We start from the raw sequence: 16,691 nt of genomic DNA, 5'->3' as shown, positions 1-16,691 counted from the left end.
AAGGTGGTCTGCTCGTTCTGCACTCCTGGCAGATAAGATGCCTCCAGGTGAATGGAGTGGGCTATGAACTAGCTTGAAGTTGACGGGCTTCTTGACATAGTGGAGAGGAACATACTCCCCTCTGCTTGTTGATGTAAAACATGGCAGTGGTGTTGTCTGTCACTGCCATGTACTGGACTTGCAGTATGGACAGGAATGCTTGACACACCAACCGTACCACTCTGAGCTCCCCGATATTGACATGAAGAGAGAGCTCGTCTTGCGACCATAGCCCCTGCATCTGGAAGTCCCCCAGGTGTGCCCCCCAACCCGACTATGATGTGTCCATACTAGGGTCAAGGTCGGCTGTTGAAAGAAACTCCCTCACACACACTGTATGGGGTTCGCGCCACCGCTGGAGGGACTGGAGTACTTGTTGTGGCAACGGAAGTACTGAGTCTAGCCTGTCACGCCTTGGGCAATATACAGAAGAAAGCCACGCTTGGAGTGGCCTGAGTCTGAGTCTGGCATGCCTGACCACATAAGTGCAGGCTACCATGTGGCTGAGGAAGGCCAGACAACCGCGCATTGTAGTGGTCGGGTACTGCATGAGAATATCCCACCTCTACTGTACACAGAACCCAGCGGTCCGATGTTATTTGGGACCATGCACGGTAGAAGTGGAATAGGCGATTCAAAAAGGGGGAGGATCCGGTGCCATGGCGTGTACACCGTCCTCGGGCGCACTTTCAAAAGGCCTGCTTTGAGCCTGACGATAGCTTGGTCAGGCCTTGGCCTTGCCCTGACTGGGAGTGGGGTGGTTTGCACTTAGAATTTCTAGCCTTCTGTCTGTTAAAAAAAAAAAAAAAAAAAAAAGTCTTGTCTAGGATGAGGAGGGTAGGACTCTTGCTGGTGGGACTTGAAATGTTTTCACTGGGGTGCTGGGGTATGCATCCCCAGAGGCTTCATCGTTGCCCAGGAGTCCTTTAAATTGTGCAGCTTAGAATCAGTCTGGTCTGAGAATAACCCTGCACCCTTGAACCGAAGGTCCTGCAGGGCTTGCTGCACTACTGCAGGTAGACCAGACGCCTGCAGCCATGCACCCCTTCTTATGGCCAGAGTCTGCCGCATCCAGGGAAGCTTGAAGGGAGGTTCTCACCACCGACTAACCTTCTTCAATGATAGCCGTAAATTCGGCTCTGGAGTCCAATGGTGTAAGCTACTTAAACTTCAACATCGAGGCCTATTAGTTGAAGTTGTATCTGCTAAGGATAGCTTGTTGACTAGCTATCCTCAGCTACAGGCCCGCAGTTGAATAGACATTCCTACTGAATAGGTCTAACCATTTTGACTCCTTTGACTTCGGAGTTGGCCCCTGTCTTTCTTTCTCATTAACTGTGGTGACCACCAGGGAACACAGCTGCGGATGAGAAAACAAGTACTCATATCCTTGGACGAGACAAAGTACTTGCATTCGACACCCCTTGCAGTGGGGGGAAGGATGGATGCCGGGGTCTGCCAGAGCCTTTTCACATTGCTCTGTATAGTTTTGATCAGGGGCAGAGCGCCCTGGATGGGCCCTCTGGCATTAGGATATCGACGATAGGGTCCTCAGGTTCAATAATCTCCTCTGCCTTCAACCCCATGGCATGGGCAATCCTGTGCAGGAGGTCCTGGTATGCCCTATGGTCTATTGTGAAGGTCCAGAAGCTGAGTTCCCTGCCATTGCCTCATCAGGGGACGAGGATGAAGAGGCTAGAGGCAGCACGGGGTCCTCTTGTCCCTCAACCTCTCTGGCCTCCTCCTGGTTGATATTGGAGACCCGTGGGCTGACCCTCGTTGCAGCGATGGTAGCCTGGTCCACAATTGGTGTTGTCACTGCAGCAACCTCTGTGATGACCTGGAAGCCCACTCATGGGAAGTAGCTGTATCCAATCCCTTAGGGGCCAGGCAATCCCTAGGTGATTGGGGTGCTCTGGTTTTGGAGACAACCGAACGAGAGCCCCTGGAGAACGAACCCTGGGCCTGCTGATAAGCCGAGGGGGTCCAAGTCATTGCGACTGAGGCTGCAAGCGTGGAGGCCAAGTTACAGGTGCCTCGCTTCTATGTCTGAGGGAACGGTGCTCACTGTGGCGGGAGTAGAATGATTCCGCCTCTGAGTCTGATGACTCCAATCTGGACCTGGACGACTACGGCAAGGGACAATGACCACACTGCACAGGGGATCGGTGCAGAGAGCTGGGTGCTGGAGATTGGTGCCACTCCGTCGGTGCTCCAACGGTGCCGGCAATTGATGCGGTTTCAGCGATGGCAGAGATCAATGCCGTTCCAGCGACGCTGGAGATCTGGATTGCCTGGGCGGCGCTGGGGAGGAGTGTAAGGAGTCTCGAGATGGCTGCCAGTGCCTCGGCAATTGTGAGCGGTGTCGACAACGGTGCCGTGCAGGAGAATGCCACATCATAGCCGGCTTCCCTCTAGATGGCGCTGGGCATGGAGGTATAGGAGGCTTGTCCCTGACCGCCAGGAGTTGCAATGCCGCCAGTTCTATCAACTCCCAGGCAGCTACGAAAGTGTCTGGGGTGGAGGGTAACTCCAATTCCTCCACCTGGTACTGCTTATGCAGGGAGTCACGGGGGGCTGGACTCAGTGGTCCCCCTCCGGGAACTGAAGTCAATGGTGCCGACTCTTGACCCTTGAGCGCTGAGTGCTCCTTCCCAGGATGCACCCAGAAGCTGAGACACCTTCAGCCTCTGTGAGCGGCCTATGTCAGTTTTCTTCTGCTTGTGCAGTATCGGCAAGTGGTAATAGTGCCAGATAGTCTGCGGTGCCGGGGAGGCGTGCTGAGGGTCTCTGGACTCTTCTTGGTGCCATATCGCGCACTGAGGCCAGAGCGCTGCACACTGATTCGCTCAGCCCCGGGACCCTGCACTCCAACACAGGTTGAGGATGGAGCACAGACTCCATCAAAAGCTGTTTCAGATGGAAGCCCTCTCTTTTTTCGTCCTGGGTCGAAAGGACCTGCAAATTTTGCACGTCTGTTTGGTGCTCTTCCCCCAGACACTTCAGGCACGCATCGTGGGAGTTGCCAATTGGCATGGGCTTACTACAGGTCCCACACGGTTTAAACCCTTGGCCCCAAGGCATGCCCCGGAGCCAAGGGAAGGAAAGGAATAGAGTGGAACCATGGTCCCTAACCAAAAATATAATTAAACTATGCTAAACTAAGAACTGAAACCTATAAACTAAAAACTGAAACCGCTAAACTATAGACCTAACGCACAAGCTAAGGGAAGCACTTGCGAGGCAAGCAAATGCCGTTCCAACAACCGTCATGGGCGGTAAGAAGGAACTGAAGGGGGTGGGTCGGCAGCTTCATAAAGGCACCACTCCAGGGGGCTCCATGGCCGACCCAACGGGTGCTGCTAAGGGAAAACTTTCCAACGTTTGGCGCACACCTGACTGGAACGGTCGTGAAAAGCACTCAAAGAAGAATGGGAAATTTCACTTCAACCAATGCTCTTAGATCACCGAAAGCCTTCTACAGACAGAAATTAACTGAAGGCTGAGCAGAAGAGGGTGGAAACAGCTGGTTAAGTGATTCAATCCACCTGGGATTAAAGTTTCTAATTTTGGGCTTGTCTTCACATGCAGCACTACAGTGGCACAGCTGCCCCAGTGCATCTATGCCATGGTAGCAGTTTAGTGGAGACACTCCTAGGTGAACTGGAGAGCTTTTCCTGTCGGTCTCCCTTTCCGAGAGGCGGTAGATCTGTTGATGGAAGAATCCCATGCACCTCTACAGACTAGGGACCGAATGGCTAGACAGCAGTTCTGCAGAAAAGGATCTAGGGGTTACAGTGGACGAGAAGTTGGATATGAGTCAACAGTCTGCCCTTGTTGCCAAGGCCAATGGCATTTTGAGATGTATAAGTAGGGGGCATTGCCAGCAGATTGAGGGACGTGATCGTTCCCCTTTATTCGACATTGGTGAGGCCTCATCTGGAGTACTGTGTCCAGTTTTGGGCCCCACACTACAAGAAGGATGTGGAAAAATTGGAAAACGTCCAGCGGAGGGCAACAAAAATGATTAGGGGACTGGAACACATGACTTATGAGGAGAGGCTGAGAGAACTGGGATTGTTTAGTCTGCAGAAGAGAAGAACGAGGGGAGATTTGATAGCTGCTTTCAACTACCTGAAAGGGGGTTCCTAAGAGGATGGATCTAGACTGTTCTCAGTGGTAGCAGATGACAGAACGAAGAGTAATGGTCTCAAGTTGCAGTGGGGGAGGTCTAGGCTGGATATTAGGAAAAACTTTTTCACTAAGATGGTGGTGAAACACTGGAATGTGTTACCTAGGGAGGTGGTGGAATCTCCTTCCTCAGAAGTTTTTAACGTCAGGCTTGACAAAGCCCTGGCTGGGATGAGTTAGTTGGGGACTGGTCCTGCTTTGAGCAGGGGGTTGGACTAGATGACCTCCTGAGGTCCCTTCCAACCCTGATATTCTATGATTCTGTGATGAAGACAGTGCTTGTCTACATGGGGGGGTTAGGTGAGTATAATTACATTGCTCAGGGGTGTGGATTTTTCCGTCGGTGCCGGTGTTATACCAATATACGTCTGTAGTGTAAACTTGGCCTTAACGTATTCAAGTAATGGCCGTAAATAACATGAGTGGAATGGTTCAGTATTATTCTTTAAAAGTAGGTCAAAAGTACTTGTTAATTTTTAACCCACCTTTTTAGCTGTGTATATAGAAGTCTCCTCTCTCATACAGTGAGCACCAACAGAAGCAACATATATTGACTGCAACTCTCTCAGCTTGCCTGAAACCAATTTTGAGTGATCCTTTAAAACTCAGTATAGGTCCTTTGCCCTCCACCTCCATCAGAGCTGGGGCTCTAAAAGGAGGCTACCTACAGCAGTGGTTTTCAAACTGCAGGTCGCGACCCACTACTGGGTCACGGAATGTAAGACACTGGGTCACCGTGGCTCTGGTCAGCCATTAAAAGTCCCAGTCGGTGGTCCTGCCTGACTAAGGCAGGCTAGTCCTTACCTGTTCTGACACTGCACTGTGCCCCAGAAGCAGTCAGCAGCAGGTCTGGCTCCTAGGCAGGGGGGCCCACAGGGTTCCGCGTGCTGCCCCAAGCACTGGTTCCGCACTCCCATTGGCCAGGAACTAATTTCTACCAGCTAAGGTTAAAAAATTCCCCAAGGCACAAATCCTTTGTCCTTGGACAGTACACTGCCACCACCAAGTGATTTAGACAAAGAACCAGGGAAAGGACCACTTGGAATTCCTATTCCCACAAAATATCCTCCCAAGTCCTACACCCCCTTCCTGGGAAGGCTTGAGAATAACATACCAACCAAAAAGGTAAACCAGATTCTTTAAAAAAAACAGAACTTTATTATGAAGAACAAAAGTAAAAGAAGCACCTCTGTAAAATCAGGATGGAAGGTAACTTACAGGGTAATCAGATTCAAAACACAGAGGATTCCCTTCTAGGCAAAACTTTAAAGTTACAAAAAACAGGGATAAACCTCCCTCTTAGCACCAGGAAAATTCACAAGTTGAAAACAAAAGGTAATCTAACGCGCCCTGCCTTATTTACTTACTCTTTTTGCAATACTGAGACTCACTTTAGGATGGTTTATAGGAGAAGGAGTTTTCTGACCTAGTGCTTCTCTGCTTCCCAAGAGAACACAAAAACAAAAGCACAAACAAAGCCTCCCCTCCAGATTTGAAAGTATCTTCTTTCCCCATTGGTCCTTTTGGTCAGATGCCAACCAGGTTATTTGAGCTTCTTAACCCCTTACAAGTAAGGAGAAATTCTAGGCTACCCTTAGCTGTATGGTTATGACAAGGTGCTAAATTAATTCCATTATCCTGTACAAATTCTAACTCCAATAACATACATTCCAATTCCTTAAATTCTCCCGCAGTTTCACTTCTTGTCCTAAACTGTTGTGTGTAGCATTGTTGTCCAATACTAAAAACTTCTGCATTACCCCATCTGTAATCTCTTACCTGCCTCAGAGAGACGGTGGCAGGCTAAATCTGATTTACTTCTATCGTGGTTTTCATCCAAAGATCTCTAAAAGCTTTACAAGTATTTTGTGGCTTTACTGCTCTCTTGGAGGAGCACAAACAAGCCCCTACCTAGGTCCTCTCTGGGTAATAACAGACATTAGCTGGACACGTCACTCATGATATATGCTTGTTTGAAACACTAGAAGTGACCTCTACTACAAAAGTATGGTGTATTGGAGAAAGCAAGAACAGAGAGTAAAGACAAAAGGATAATTTTAAAGAGAGAAAACTTGCCAACATTCTTTTAATTCCTGGTATGATCATTTTATTCTTTCCCCCAGTCTTAAAAATCTCTAGAAGTGAAACCAGGGCCTCAGAAAACAGTGTCTCAAAAGGTCTTCCAGTTACAAAACTTCTAAGGGATGGAGAAGACTGCAAATGGCAGAACTGTAATTCAGCAAGGGAAAATAGTCAGGGAGAAGTGGACTGTAACATATCACTACCCATACTGAGCTGTGAAAAAAATATCTGTAAAATGGCAATGATAAGGCTAGCCTTAAAGAATAACTGCTTTAAAAATTCTATCCTAGTGCCAATGGATTTCAGATACACATACCTGCCTGGAACTCCTAATTTTCAAGGAAGCAAAATATTCTCCCATATACTCAGTCTACTATGAATTGTATGGACCCTGATAATCCATACCGACTCCCCATCATAGCACATGCCAAAACAGCAGTTCAGCAGCAAGATGGCTGCAGTTTAAAAAGTCATGTTCATAAAACTTTCCTTTTTGCCTATGCAATTTTTTTTCTCTAGTATCACCATATGCAATGTGATGCAGCAGCACACCTCTTCTATTTGCAGGACCCCATATCAAACAGGCTTGACTGGCTGTGGATATAGTAAGCCTCCTTATGACTCCTAGCTGAATGAAATTTACAGATGCCTATCCCTGACAGAACAATACATTCACAAGTACATGACCAACCAACAACGTACTCAAATGTATTCAGTAAGAACATTCTAATAACATGCGTTCTGAAAGTTTCACATACAGAATGGAACGTATACTGATGATGCTAGATTCCTACTAAAATACACGTTAATGTTCTGATTATACACACTGAATAATGGCATACTATAATCATGTTCTCTATGTGAATTTCTTCTGGTGTAAATGGTCGTCCTAATGGTTTTCACATTGCATTTTGTTTACCCTCATTACTATTCTGATAACCTGTGGATATATTTTTCATATAGTACCTTTTCATTCAATGTCAAAGAGATCAAAAACATCTACATTTGAAGTTTACAGAATTAATTACCTAATTCATGGGGAAGCTCATGACAAAACACTGCTACAGATGTACTAATTCCTCCTGTCAGTCCGGCACTAAAAGCTGCTCCTGGAAAAATAAGATGCAAATAATGGCATTTTAATTTTATTGGCTACGTTAAACATCAATAGATAGGTAATGTACAGAGTTCCCTTTTCAGAGATTCTAATATTTTTCAGCCTACATGTGACTATTATTTTAAATATTTGTTCTTAGTAGCGTGTATCCAGTGTGTGTAAAAGGTGTGTGCAAAAGCATTGTAGTTACTGGATTGGCATTATGCTGCATGCCATGCTGCTCAGTTCATCTGAAAAAACAGATCTTTAGGAAAAGGTATGGACTTGAGAACAAACTGGAAATAGGCAAAGGGTTTATATTCTCATGAAACATACTGCACCAGTTTTACATTTTAAAGAATGTGAAAAGCACACAAAGGTGATAACAATGGGTGAAAGGGACAGCCCAGTTATCTGTTCTTCCTTTCCACACTGGAAATTCATACTAATATTTAATCCATGAGCTATTGCTTGCTTTACTACTTTTTCCACTGGATACCAACCAACAACAATATTAATTTAGGTTGTGTGTGTACAATACAAACACTACAACTCCACAGTTACAGTGCTGCAACCAAGCCACTGTAGAGTAGACACTTGTTACAGCAACAGAAAGGTTTTTTCCATCACTATAGTAAATCCACTCCCTTGAGAGGTGGCTGCAGGAAGAATTCATCAACTGAGCTGCATCTAAAATGAGAGTTACGTCAACTACATTATATCGGGAAAATTTTTGTGCCCTATCTTGGACAATATGGCTAGTGTAGCTCAGGTCTTATTTTGGGAGGAGGTTGGAGATAAGAAAGGAGACTTCTCCAGATTTTGGCCCCTACACTTTGATATTGGCAGTAACAGCTGTTAATGAGGGGCTAAAGGTCACCTATTAATGCACCTCTCCTTGCTCTTATTAAAAAACAAACAAACAAACAAAAAAAACAACCACCCTTTGGCAGCAAACACCTAGCTGCAGATCCTGTGCTCAGAAGCAGAGGGACTTCGTGAGTACTGCATTCAGTCTGTTTGTCTATTCTTCATGAAGGTTGTGATCAGGCCGGTTGAGACAAGTCTGTTTGTATTGGTGGCTTTGAACAGAGAGAGTGTTTGAAGTCTGAGTACCTAATTCCTCCCTATTAACAAGGGTTGAGCCATGAGGTTTAATATAAATCACTTGCCAGGCAAACTCCTGAGCAAGCATACAGAAATGGAAAATAGAAGAGTTTCGGAGGGAGCGTAGCTCCTACTGTTTAGGTCTGGCTCTACATCAGATAGCAGATATAGACAATGGATGGAACAACTGTTGTGATCTGCTTTGATGTGCATGTTTTCCTTTCTTCTGAAAGACAAGATTTGTTCCCATACTGGACTAGAAAATACATGGTCCGGTAGTGCAAGTTTTAACGCTGCACATCAGAGGGGAAAAAAAGACTGCTCGGGCAACCACATTTGGAATTTGTGGTCAGATATGCCACAAGGGAAAGGATCAGTGATAAGGCAATTTGGAACCTGCAGGGGGTGGGGGAGAGTCATACAACCCAGCCAGAAGTATCAAATTGTTATCAGTTATTCAGCGAGTCAACTATCAGACAATGTAGCTCTGGATGAATGGAAAAGAAAGCTACAGGAGATGTACCTGGTGATTTTTCTTGCAGTATGACGCAAGTACTATCAGAGACTGTTCAGCCATCTTCAGGCAAACAGTTGTCATCAGCAACTCCATATTAAGAAGAGCAGACAGAGAATTTACCAAGGGACCCAAGGACAAAAAAGAATGGTGTGCTGTCTCCAGGGAATGAAAATATGAAATGCAACCACAAAATTGGATGGGATTATGAAGTCATCCAGAAAATCTCCACTGCTGATGTTACACATTGACTTGGTACCACATAGAATTACCCAAATCAGTGGTTCTCAACCTTTCCAGACTACAGTACCCCTTTCAGAAGTCTGATTTGTATTGTGTACCCCCAACTGTCACCGCACTTAAACAGCTTGCTTACAAAATCAGACATAAAAATACACAAGTTTCATAGCACCCTATTACTGAAAAATTGCTTACTTTCTCACTTTTACTATATAATTATAAAATAAATCAATTGGAATATAAATATTGTACTTACACTTCAGCATATAGTATATAGAGTAGTATAAACCAAGTCATTATCTGTATGAAATTTTAGTTTGTATTGACTTTGCCAGTGCTTCTTACGTTGTAAAACTAGGCAAATGTCTAGATGAGTTGATGTACCCCCGGAAGACCTCTGCATACATGTATCCATGGTACACGTATCCATGGTTGAGAACCACTGCTCCAAATTATAGAAGAATTCAGGGCCCTTGGGCGGGAGCTGAAGGGTACTTTAGCTAAAAGACAACCCTATTACAGCAAAGGAGCAAGGACAGAAATTAGAAACAAAAAAGCACTCTAGAACTAATGGAAAAAGGGGGGAGGTGGGGAGAACGGATAGCGATTGATGTAAATTAGAAGTTAAGAAGTGCAGAAAATGTATAAGGGACTAGTGTAGATGCGATAAATCGATCCCTGATCGCTCTGCTGTCGACTCCTGTACTCCACTGCGGCGAGAGGCAGAAGCGGAGTCGACGGGGGAATGGTGGCCGTCGACCCCGCGCCGTGAGGACGCAAGATAAGCCGACCTAAGATACGTTGACGTCAGCTACGCTATTCTTGTAGCTGAAGTTGTATACCTTAGGTTGATATCCCCCACCCCAAAGTGTAGACCAGGCCTAAGGAGACCAGGGAAAAGTCCTTAGCTGCCAGAGCTAGACAATAAGGAATTGTTAAAGTGTATTAGGAAATTCTAGCAATGGTGAAGGCCCATTACTCAATAGAAATAGTAAACTTGTGAATAATGAAGCAGCAGAGGCAGAAGCAATTAATAAATAAGTCTGTTCCGTATTTGGAAAGAAGCAGAATGATGTTCTTATATCATAGGAGGATGATTAAGTACTTTCCAGTCCAACAATAACTGAGGACAATCCCAGGCAAAATAATGGAAATGATATGGGATTCAGTTGATAAAATATTAGAGAACAGGAATATAAGTAATGTCAGTAAATAAGATTTTACGGAAAATAGGTCTTGCCCAACAAACAACTTCATTCTTGGATGAGATTACTAGTTTGCTTGATATAGGTAACTGCATAGAAATACTTTGACTTTTGTAAGGTATTTGACTTAGTAACACACAACATTCTGATTAACAAACAGAACTATACAATACCAACAGAGCACACATTAAAGGGATTAAGAACTCACTAACTGAGGGAGCTCAAAAACAGTTTTCAAAGAGGAATTATTGAACGGGGGGTGTTTCTGGTGAGGTTTTGCCAGGATGAGTACTATGTATGAATATGTTAATCAACATTTTCATCAATGATCCAGAAGTAAATAGAAAATCACTGCTGATAAAATCTGCGGCTAACACAGACTGGCAGAATGGTAAATGATGACTGTGTATAAAAGGGGGAGTAGTGAGCAGGATGTGGTTTGTAACTCTGTATATGGCAGTGGTCAGACTGATGCTGGAATACCACATGCAGGTCCGGTGTCCACATTTTCAAAAAAAGGATGATGAAAAATTGGAAAGGGGACAGATAAGAATCACACAAATGATTTGAGGCCTGGAAAAAATGCCTAACAGTGAGAGACTTAAAACAGCAATCTGTTTAGCTTATCCATTAGAAGATTTTGAAATGGTTGATTAGTGTATTAATACCATCACAGGGAGAAAACATTCAGGTACTAAAGAGTTCTCTAATCTAGCAAAGAAAGGCATAACAAGAACCAATGGCTGGAAGCTGAAGCCAGACAAATTCAAATTAGAAATCAGTCACAGGTTTTTAAAACAATAGTGAGGATGATTAAACACTGAACAGAGGAAGTGGTGGATTTTCCATCTCTTTATGTCTTCAATTGAAGATTGGCTATATTTTCCAGAAAGGAAGCCTAACAAGTTATTGGGCTCAATATAGGGGTAACTGGGTGCAATTTAATGGTCTGTGATATACAGAGTGTCAGATTATACAATCTCTTCCGTTTTTAAACTCTATGACTCTATTCATCTCTCCAGGAGCACAATGAAGACATCAGCAAAGAATACGGTTTTTTGGGTCTAACTGCAGGATATGTTTTTCAGGGTTTAGTTGCCAGCCCCAACTGCAGCACTTTTTTAAGTGATTATCTGAGAGCCATATGAGTAGCTTGATTCACTCCTCATCTAGTGGGCAAGTATGTTTCCCAACCCACTCCAAAGCCCACTTAGTCAGAATCTATTGCACTACAATGCCACCTAGTGTTAAGAAAACCAGCCCAGCAATCATCTCTAATAAGCTGTACTTTGGATAGTACCTTCCCTCATTTTTATTCCCATGTGAAATATTCAGAACAGTGCGTTTTCTACTTCCAAAGACACTGGTAAGCTCTGGGTGAATCTGGATGGAAGATGCTATAACAGAACCCAAAATGCCACAAAAGCTGCTTACTTCTGTTCCAGTTTCTCTCTCTAGAGGCTTGTCTACACTACAAAATTAGATCGACTTAAGTTAGGTCAACCTACAGCCACCACAGCAATTAATTCAGCTGTTGGCGTCCACACTACCCTTCTTCTGCTGGTGGTGCGCATTCTCACCAGAAGTGCTTACATGGACTGAAGTGGAGCATTGTGGGGTACTGATAGCCAGAGCGTGGGCACTGACATCCAAAGGGGGCTTACAGCTAGAGCCCACCCCAGGGCTGATAGAGATGTGAGCCTAGCATGGGGCTCAATTTCACAGCAGGGAGCCTACCAGCAATGAAATTGACATTCTTGTCAGTTTTACAGCTGCTATTATTTAACATATCCTCTCCAGCCCTGGCTGTCAATGTGGCACCAGGCTCACAGCTGGTACCCCGCCCCCATAGCAGGAGCAGGAGACAAAACATGAAACAATAGCAGCCGTGAAACTGACAAGAACATCAATTTCACTGCTGGTAGGCTTCCTGCTGTGAAACTGAGCCCTGTACAGGACTCACAGCTTGGGCTGTCAGCTCCCAGGCAGGGGGGGATTCCACCTGTGAGCCCGGCACCTGGCTAACAGCTTGGGCTGTCAGCACCGGGGGTCAGAGGTATTCAGCTGTGAGCCCAGCACCCACCTGACAGCTCAGGCTGTCAGCTTCAGGGCAGGTGTGGGGGGAAGAGCACGTGGACCCAGCTATCAGCCTCACATGGGGCTGACAGCTAACAATGATGTAAGTAACAAAGTGTCTACACGGACACAGAGTTGCCCTAACTACATCGATGTAAGCGCTATGCCTCTCACAGAGGTGGAGTTATTAAGTCAATGTAATGGGCAACTTACGTCATTGGGAGTACCACTGTAGTGTAGAAACTAACAAGAGTCCTCTATGTTTTTTAATTTGAGGTATACATTTAATTTGAGCCTTTATTATGGTGTTTTAAAGTTTCCATGCAGCTTGCAGGCATTTCACTTTTATGACTGTACCTTCTAATTGCCATTTAGCTAGATTCCTCATTTTTGAGTAGTTCCCCTTTCTGAAATTAGCGTAGACAAGGCTTATACCACAGCTGCTGGCATTTTTAAACACCAAGGTACTTAGACCTGCTCTGCGCAAGATTAAACAAAATGCTAGTGGCCACCTGGAGCCTCATCTGTACTAATCCTCCTGATATTACTGTTACCCATAGAGCTTCACCAGTGGGAAATTTTACCAAAATTACCTATGACAGGTACAGCCATAGAGAATATACTCAACACCTTGTATTTACTTACCTATTGCTAAACCATCGCTAAAATTGTGGATGCCATCTCCCATAATTACCATCCAAGCTATATTAGCAATCCCAGTATCTTTCAGGTCCTTTCCAGAATGGCAGTGACCATGAGAATGATGGGAATGTTTGTGATGCCAGTGATGGTTATGTTTCCTAGCTATTTTATCCTCTCCATGGTTGTCATCATATTCTGTATCATGAAGATCATGGTCGTGAACAGAGTGAGAGACATCATTGTGAGAATGGTGTATGTTGTTTCCATCTTCGACAGACAGAAAATTTTTAGGAGGGGATTCCAGCTGGCCATCTAGATCAGTTAGTTCAGTTTCATTAAGTCGATCTTCAGATACAACTGAGTCATCTGCACCTGTATTAAAGCCAGAGAAAGAGACACGGTGCATTAATTCTTTAGTAAGAAACCACCAGCAAGCATGCCATTGCACATTAATGTTTTCAGATATTCAACTGCTTTGCTAAAACAGAAAAAGAAAAGCCTACTAAACATGCCAACACTTCCCAAGCTAAAGATCACTGTTTCCACATGCAACTGGAGTAACAGAATTCTCTTTTGTGGCATTATTTACTGTGGAATGTTTGCAGGTCATGCAGAAATTTCAAATGCAATGCAACTGCTCTGTACAACAAGTCATCTGCAGTACACAGAGCCACTTTCAGCCTGACCTCGCTTGTACCTGATAATTTGCTACTGACATAATTAGACAAAGCTCATGTTTTAGCAGAGCTAAAAAGCAGAAAAAAATATGTCAAGAATAGAGTAATAAAAATCTCTTACAGGCCAAAGACTGAGGCCAAAGTACACTGAAAACTTAACCTGGTTACTTCTGTATGCATGCGCACACACAGGTCATCCAACCAGCACTGGAGTGCAGCAACCTCTGTGTCTGAACATGGCAGCTCTTTAAAGTTATAAGAAAGGTGCAGTACAAATATGCGCTTGTTTCACAATGTAGTACGTCAGTGTGACTAGTTTTATAGGCATGCCAGAACTACTTTTTACTTGGAAGCCCCAACAACAACAAAGAACAAGGAAAAAAGTGAATTAAACGCTGGGAAGTATTTAGCATGTTCCAGGTGCAATAAGTTTGCTGGTGTCAGCTCAGGTCGAAGTGATAAAATGACCTAGCTGGGGGGAGGGGGAGGGATGTCTCAGGAATGATAAATAGATAAACATAATAAGGGTTATTTCACACTGGCCAAGACGACAACTCATTTCAAAATCAAAGTCAAGCAACTCTTAAAAATTCTTTGACATTTTCTTAATTCAGTTTATGTAGACAGACAATTACTGGACAAACCGTTTGACACATTATTTTGAGACTATTTCAAGAGATGGACCTTAATCTAAGTGGAATGATCCTTACTGCTATGGCAATTCAAAAAGCTGTAGGCTCTACAGTTAAACAAAATAATGGTTTTGTTTTTATTATGAGGTGGTGGGGGAAATTTACTGGATGGTTTCAAACCCATTTGTCTAAATCAGCATTCTGCCAATTAACTGAAAAGAATTTTTTTTTCTTAGAAGCCAAATTCCCATTTTCTATTAAAAGAAAGGAAAGCCATCTAACACAGCAAGGCTCTCACAGCAGAGTGTTTCAGTGCTTCTATAACTACAGTTGGGGCTTGCAGTCTTATATGAGGACAGTTGATTAGGTAATGCCAGTCTTATTAACACAGATTTACAGAGAGGAAGTGCTAACATACAAAACTATAGGTTACACGCCATTACTCTCTTTGCTCGGAGTCTTACATGGCAAGGACAAATTCTCAACATTCATGTCTACCTGCCAGGGGTTTGAGCTGAAGCCAGTCAGCATTTGGCCTATTATTCAGTTTGTGTTCTGAAAGCTTCCTTCCAATTGGTGATTCTTCAGTCTTCTGTTTTTTCTTGCACCACTTCTGTTTAGACTGAAACAGATAACTGTCAGTGCCTAGTTTGTAGCAAAACTGAAAGGAAAGGAAGCTTCACTGTATTTTTTCATACATATTACTTTAATATTCAGTAAGATTATCTTTGGATATGGTTCTCAAAACTACAGAATTTCAGATATTCAAGAAGATTATCACTGCTACAGATTATGGGAATTTTCAGCGATAGACCACAGATCTACATAATCAAATAATGTATAATTTCCTAAATTAGCACCATTCATACACAGAATACATCATCAATGCCTGTTGTATTAGCCAAGAGACACTTCCTATACAGAACTGTTAGATTCATTTAATTTGTTCACATTTTAAATTTGCATTTAATGAAGAAAATTTGTTCCCTTCCTGTTTGGTGTGCTTTATGACCAATACTACAGGCTAGGACCACAAGTTTTCCACACCAGTTTGGAGGATTTAATTAATTAATCTTAGTGGAAGATGTATGTAAATCCATGCACCCTATATTGACACCCTACATGCAATTTTAAATAATCTTTGTACAAAATACACCTTGTGAAGTATCACTTGAAAACTAATAACTTGCTGGTCAATGTCATATTGAAATGTCTGTTGCAACATTATAGGTAAAGTTGTGAACATAACATGAAATTGTGATGGAAATGTGTTTACCAGACAAGTCTGGGGAGGGCGTAAATCTGTTTCTCAAAGACAAAAGACAAGCTGATGCCTCTAACCAGGTGTCAAAGTTTACAGACAATCACCTATTCTTTGGCAAGGAAGGGGAGCAGGAACAGATCAACCAGCATTTTAGAAGACAACATGGAACCTCTTTCACCACAAGACTCCATGTCTCCGCCCCTACAGCAGACAGGAACTTGATCCATTTCAAAGGGCTACTGAACTACAAAAGTGAAGGGCAAAAACACCCCAAGCATTCTCTCTTTCTATCTCTCTCTCACTCTTTCATTTCAGAAGACAAAGAAACCAGCCCTTTGGACTTTGAGGGCAGATCCTGACTTGAGAATCTGGCAAGCTATTCTGCTGAGAACATGTGGTAAGAATTTTATCTTGAACCAAGTCTAATTTGTTAAGTTTCAGTTGCTCAGAAGTGTTTTATCTTTATTTCTCTTGTAACCATTTCTGACCTCAATGCCTTATACCTGTACTCACTTAAAAATCTACATCTTTACAGTTAAATAAACCTGTTTTATTCTTTAATCAAAACTAATTCAGCGTTGTGTTTAAACTGAATTGTTGGTAACTCCAATTAAAGCAGCAAACTTTTACACTGACCCCTTAATATCTGTCCAGGAAAGAACTGGGCAGTGCAGAATACATGTTTTGGGGGAAAATCCGGGACTCGGAGTGTGTTGGGATTACCCTGGAGGTAGTAATCAAGGCTGCTGGAAGCCAGTGTGGCTGGTGTGTAGCTGACAGGCTGCTGGGGTCACAATTGCTGGACCAGGGCTGTAGCTATACACAGACACGCGCGGTTTGTGAGAAGCTCATGTTGGGAGCTACGGGCACGAAGAATTGTGAGGAACCCAAGGTTGCAGGACAGGTGGTGGCACACCCCCTTCAGT

General features: G+C 43.8%; 1 protein-coding gene across 2 annotated transcripts in view; it reads right to left on the bottom strand.

The window, feature by feature from the left end:
- SLC39A10 (solute carrier family 39 member 10) overlaps positions 1-16,691 on the bottom strand; it is a 77,334-nt gene that overhangs the window by 24,570 nt on the left and 36,073 nt on the right. For both annotated transcript variants that reach the window (XM_084642928.1, XM_084642927.1), the window contains exons 6-8: positions 15,000-15,123; positions 13,196-13,564; positions 7,341-7,421 (exon numbers count right to left, since the gene is read on the bottom strand). In XM_084642928.1, the coding sequence (XP_084499054.1) occupies positions 7,341-7,421; positions 13,196-13,564; positions 15,000-15,123 (574 nt within the window). The remainder of the gene's footprint in view (positions 1-7,340; positions 7,422-13,195; positions 13,565-14,999; positions 15,124-16,691) is intronic.

This window comes from Lepidochelys olivacea (assembly GCF_965140295.1).
Source record: "Lepidochelys olivacea isolate rLepOli2 genome assembly, chromosome: 11".
Taxonomy (NCBI): domain Eukaryota; kingdom Metazoa; phylum Chordata; order Testudines; family Cheloniidae; genus Lepidochelys; species Lepidochelys olivacea.
This window is presented reverse-complemented; position numbering and strand designations above follow the sequence as displayed.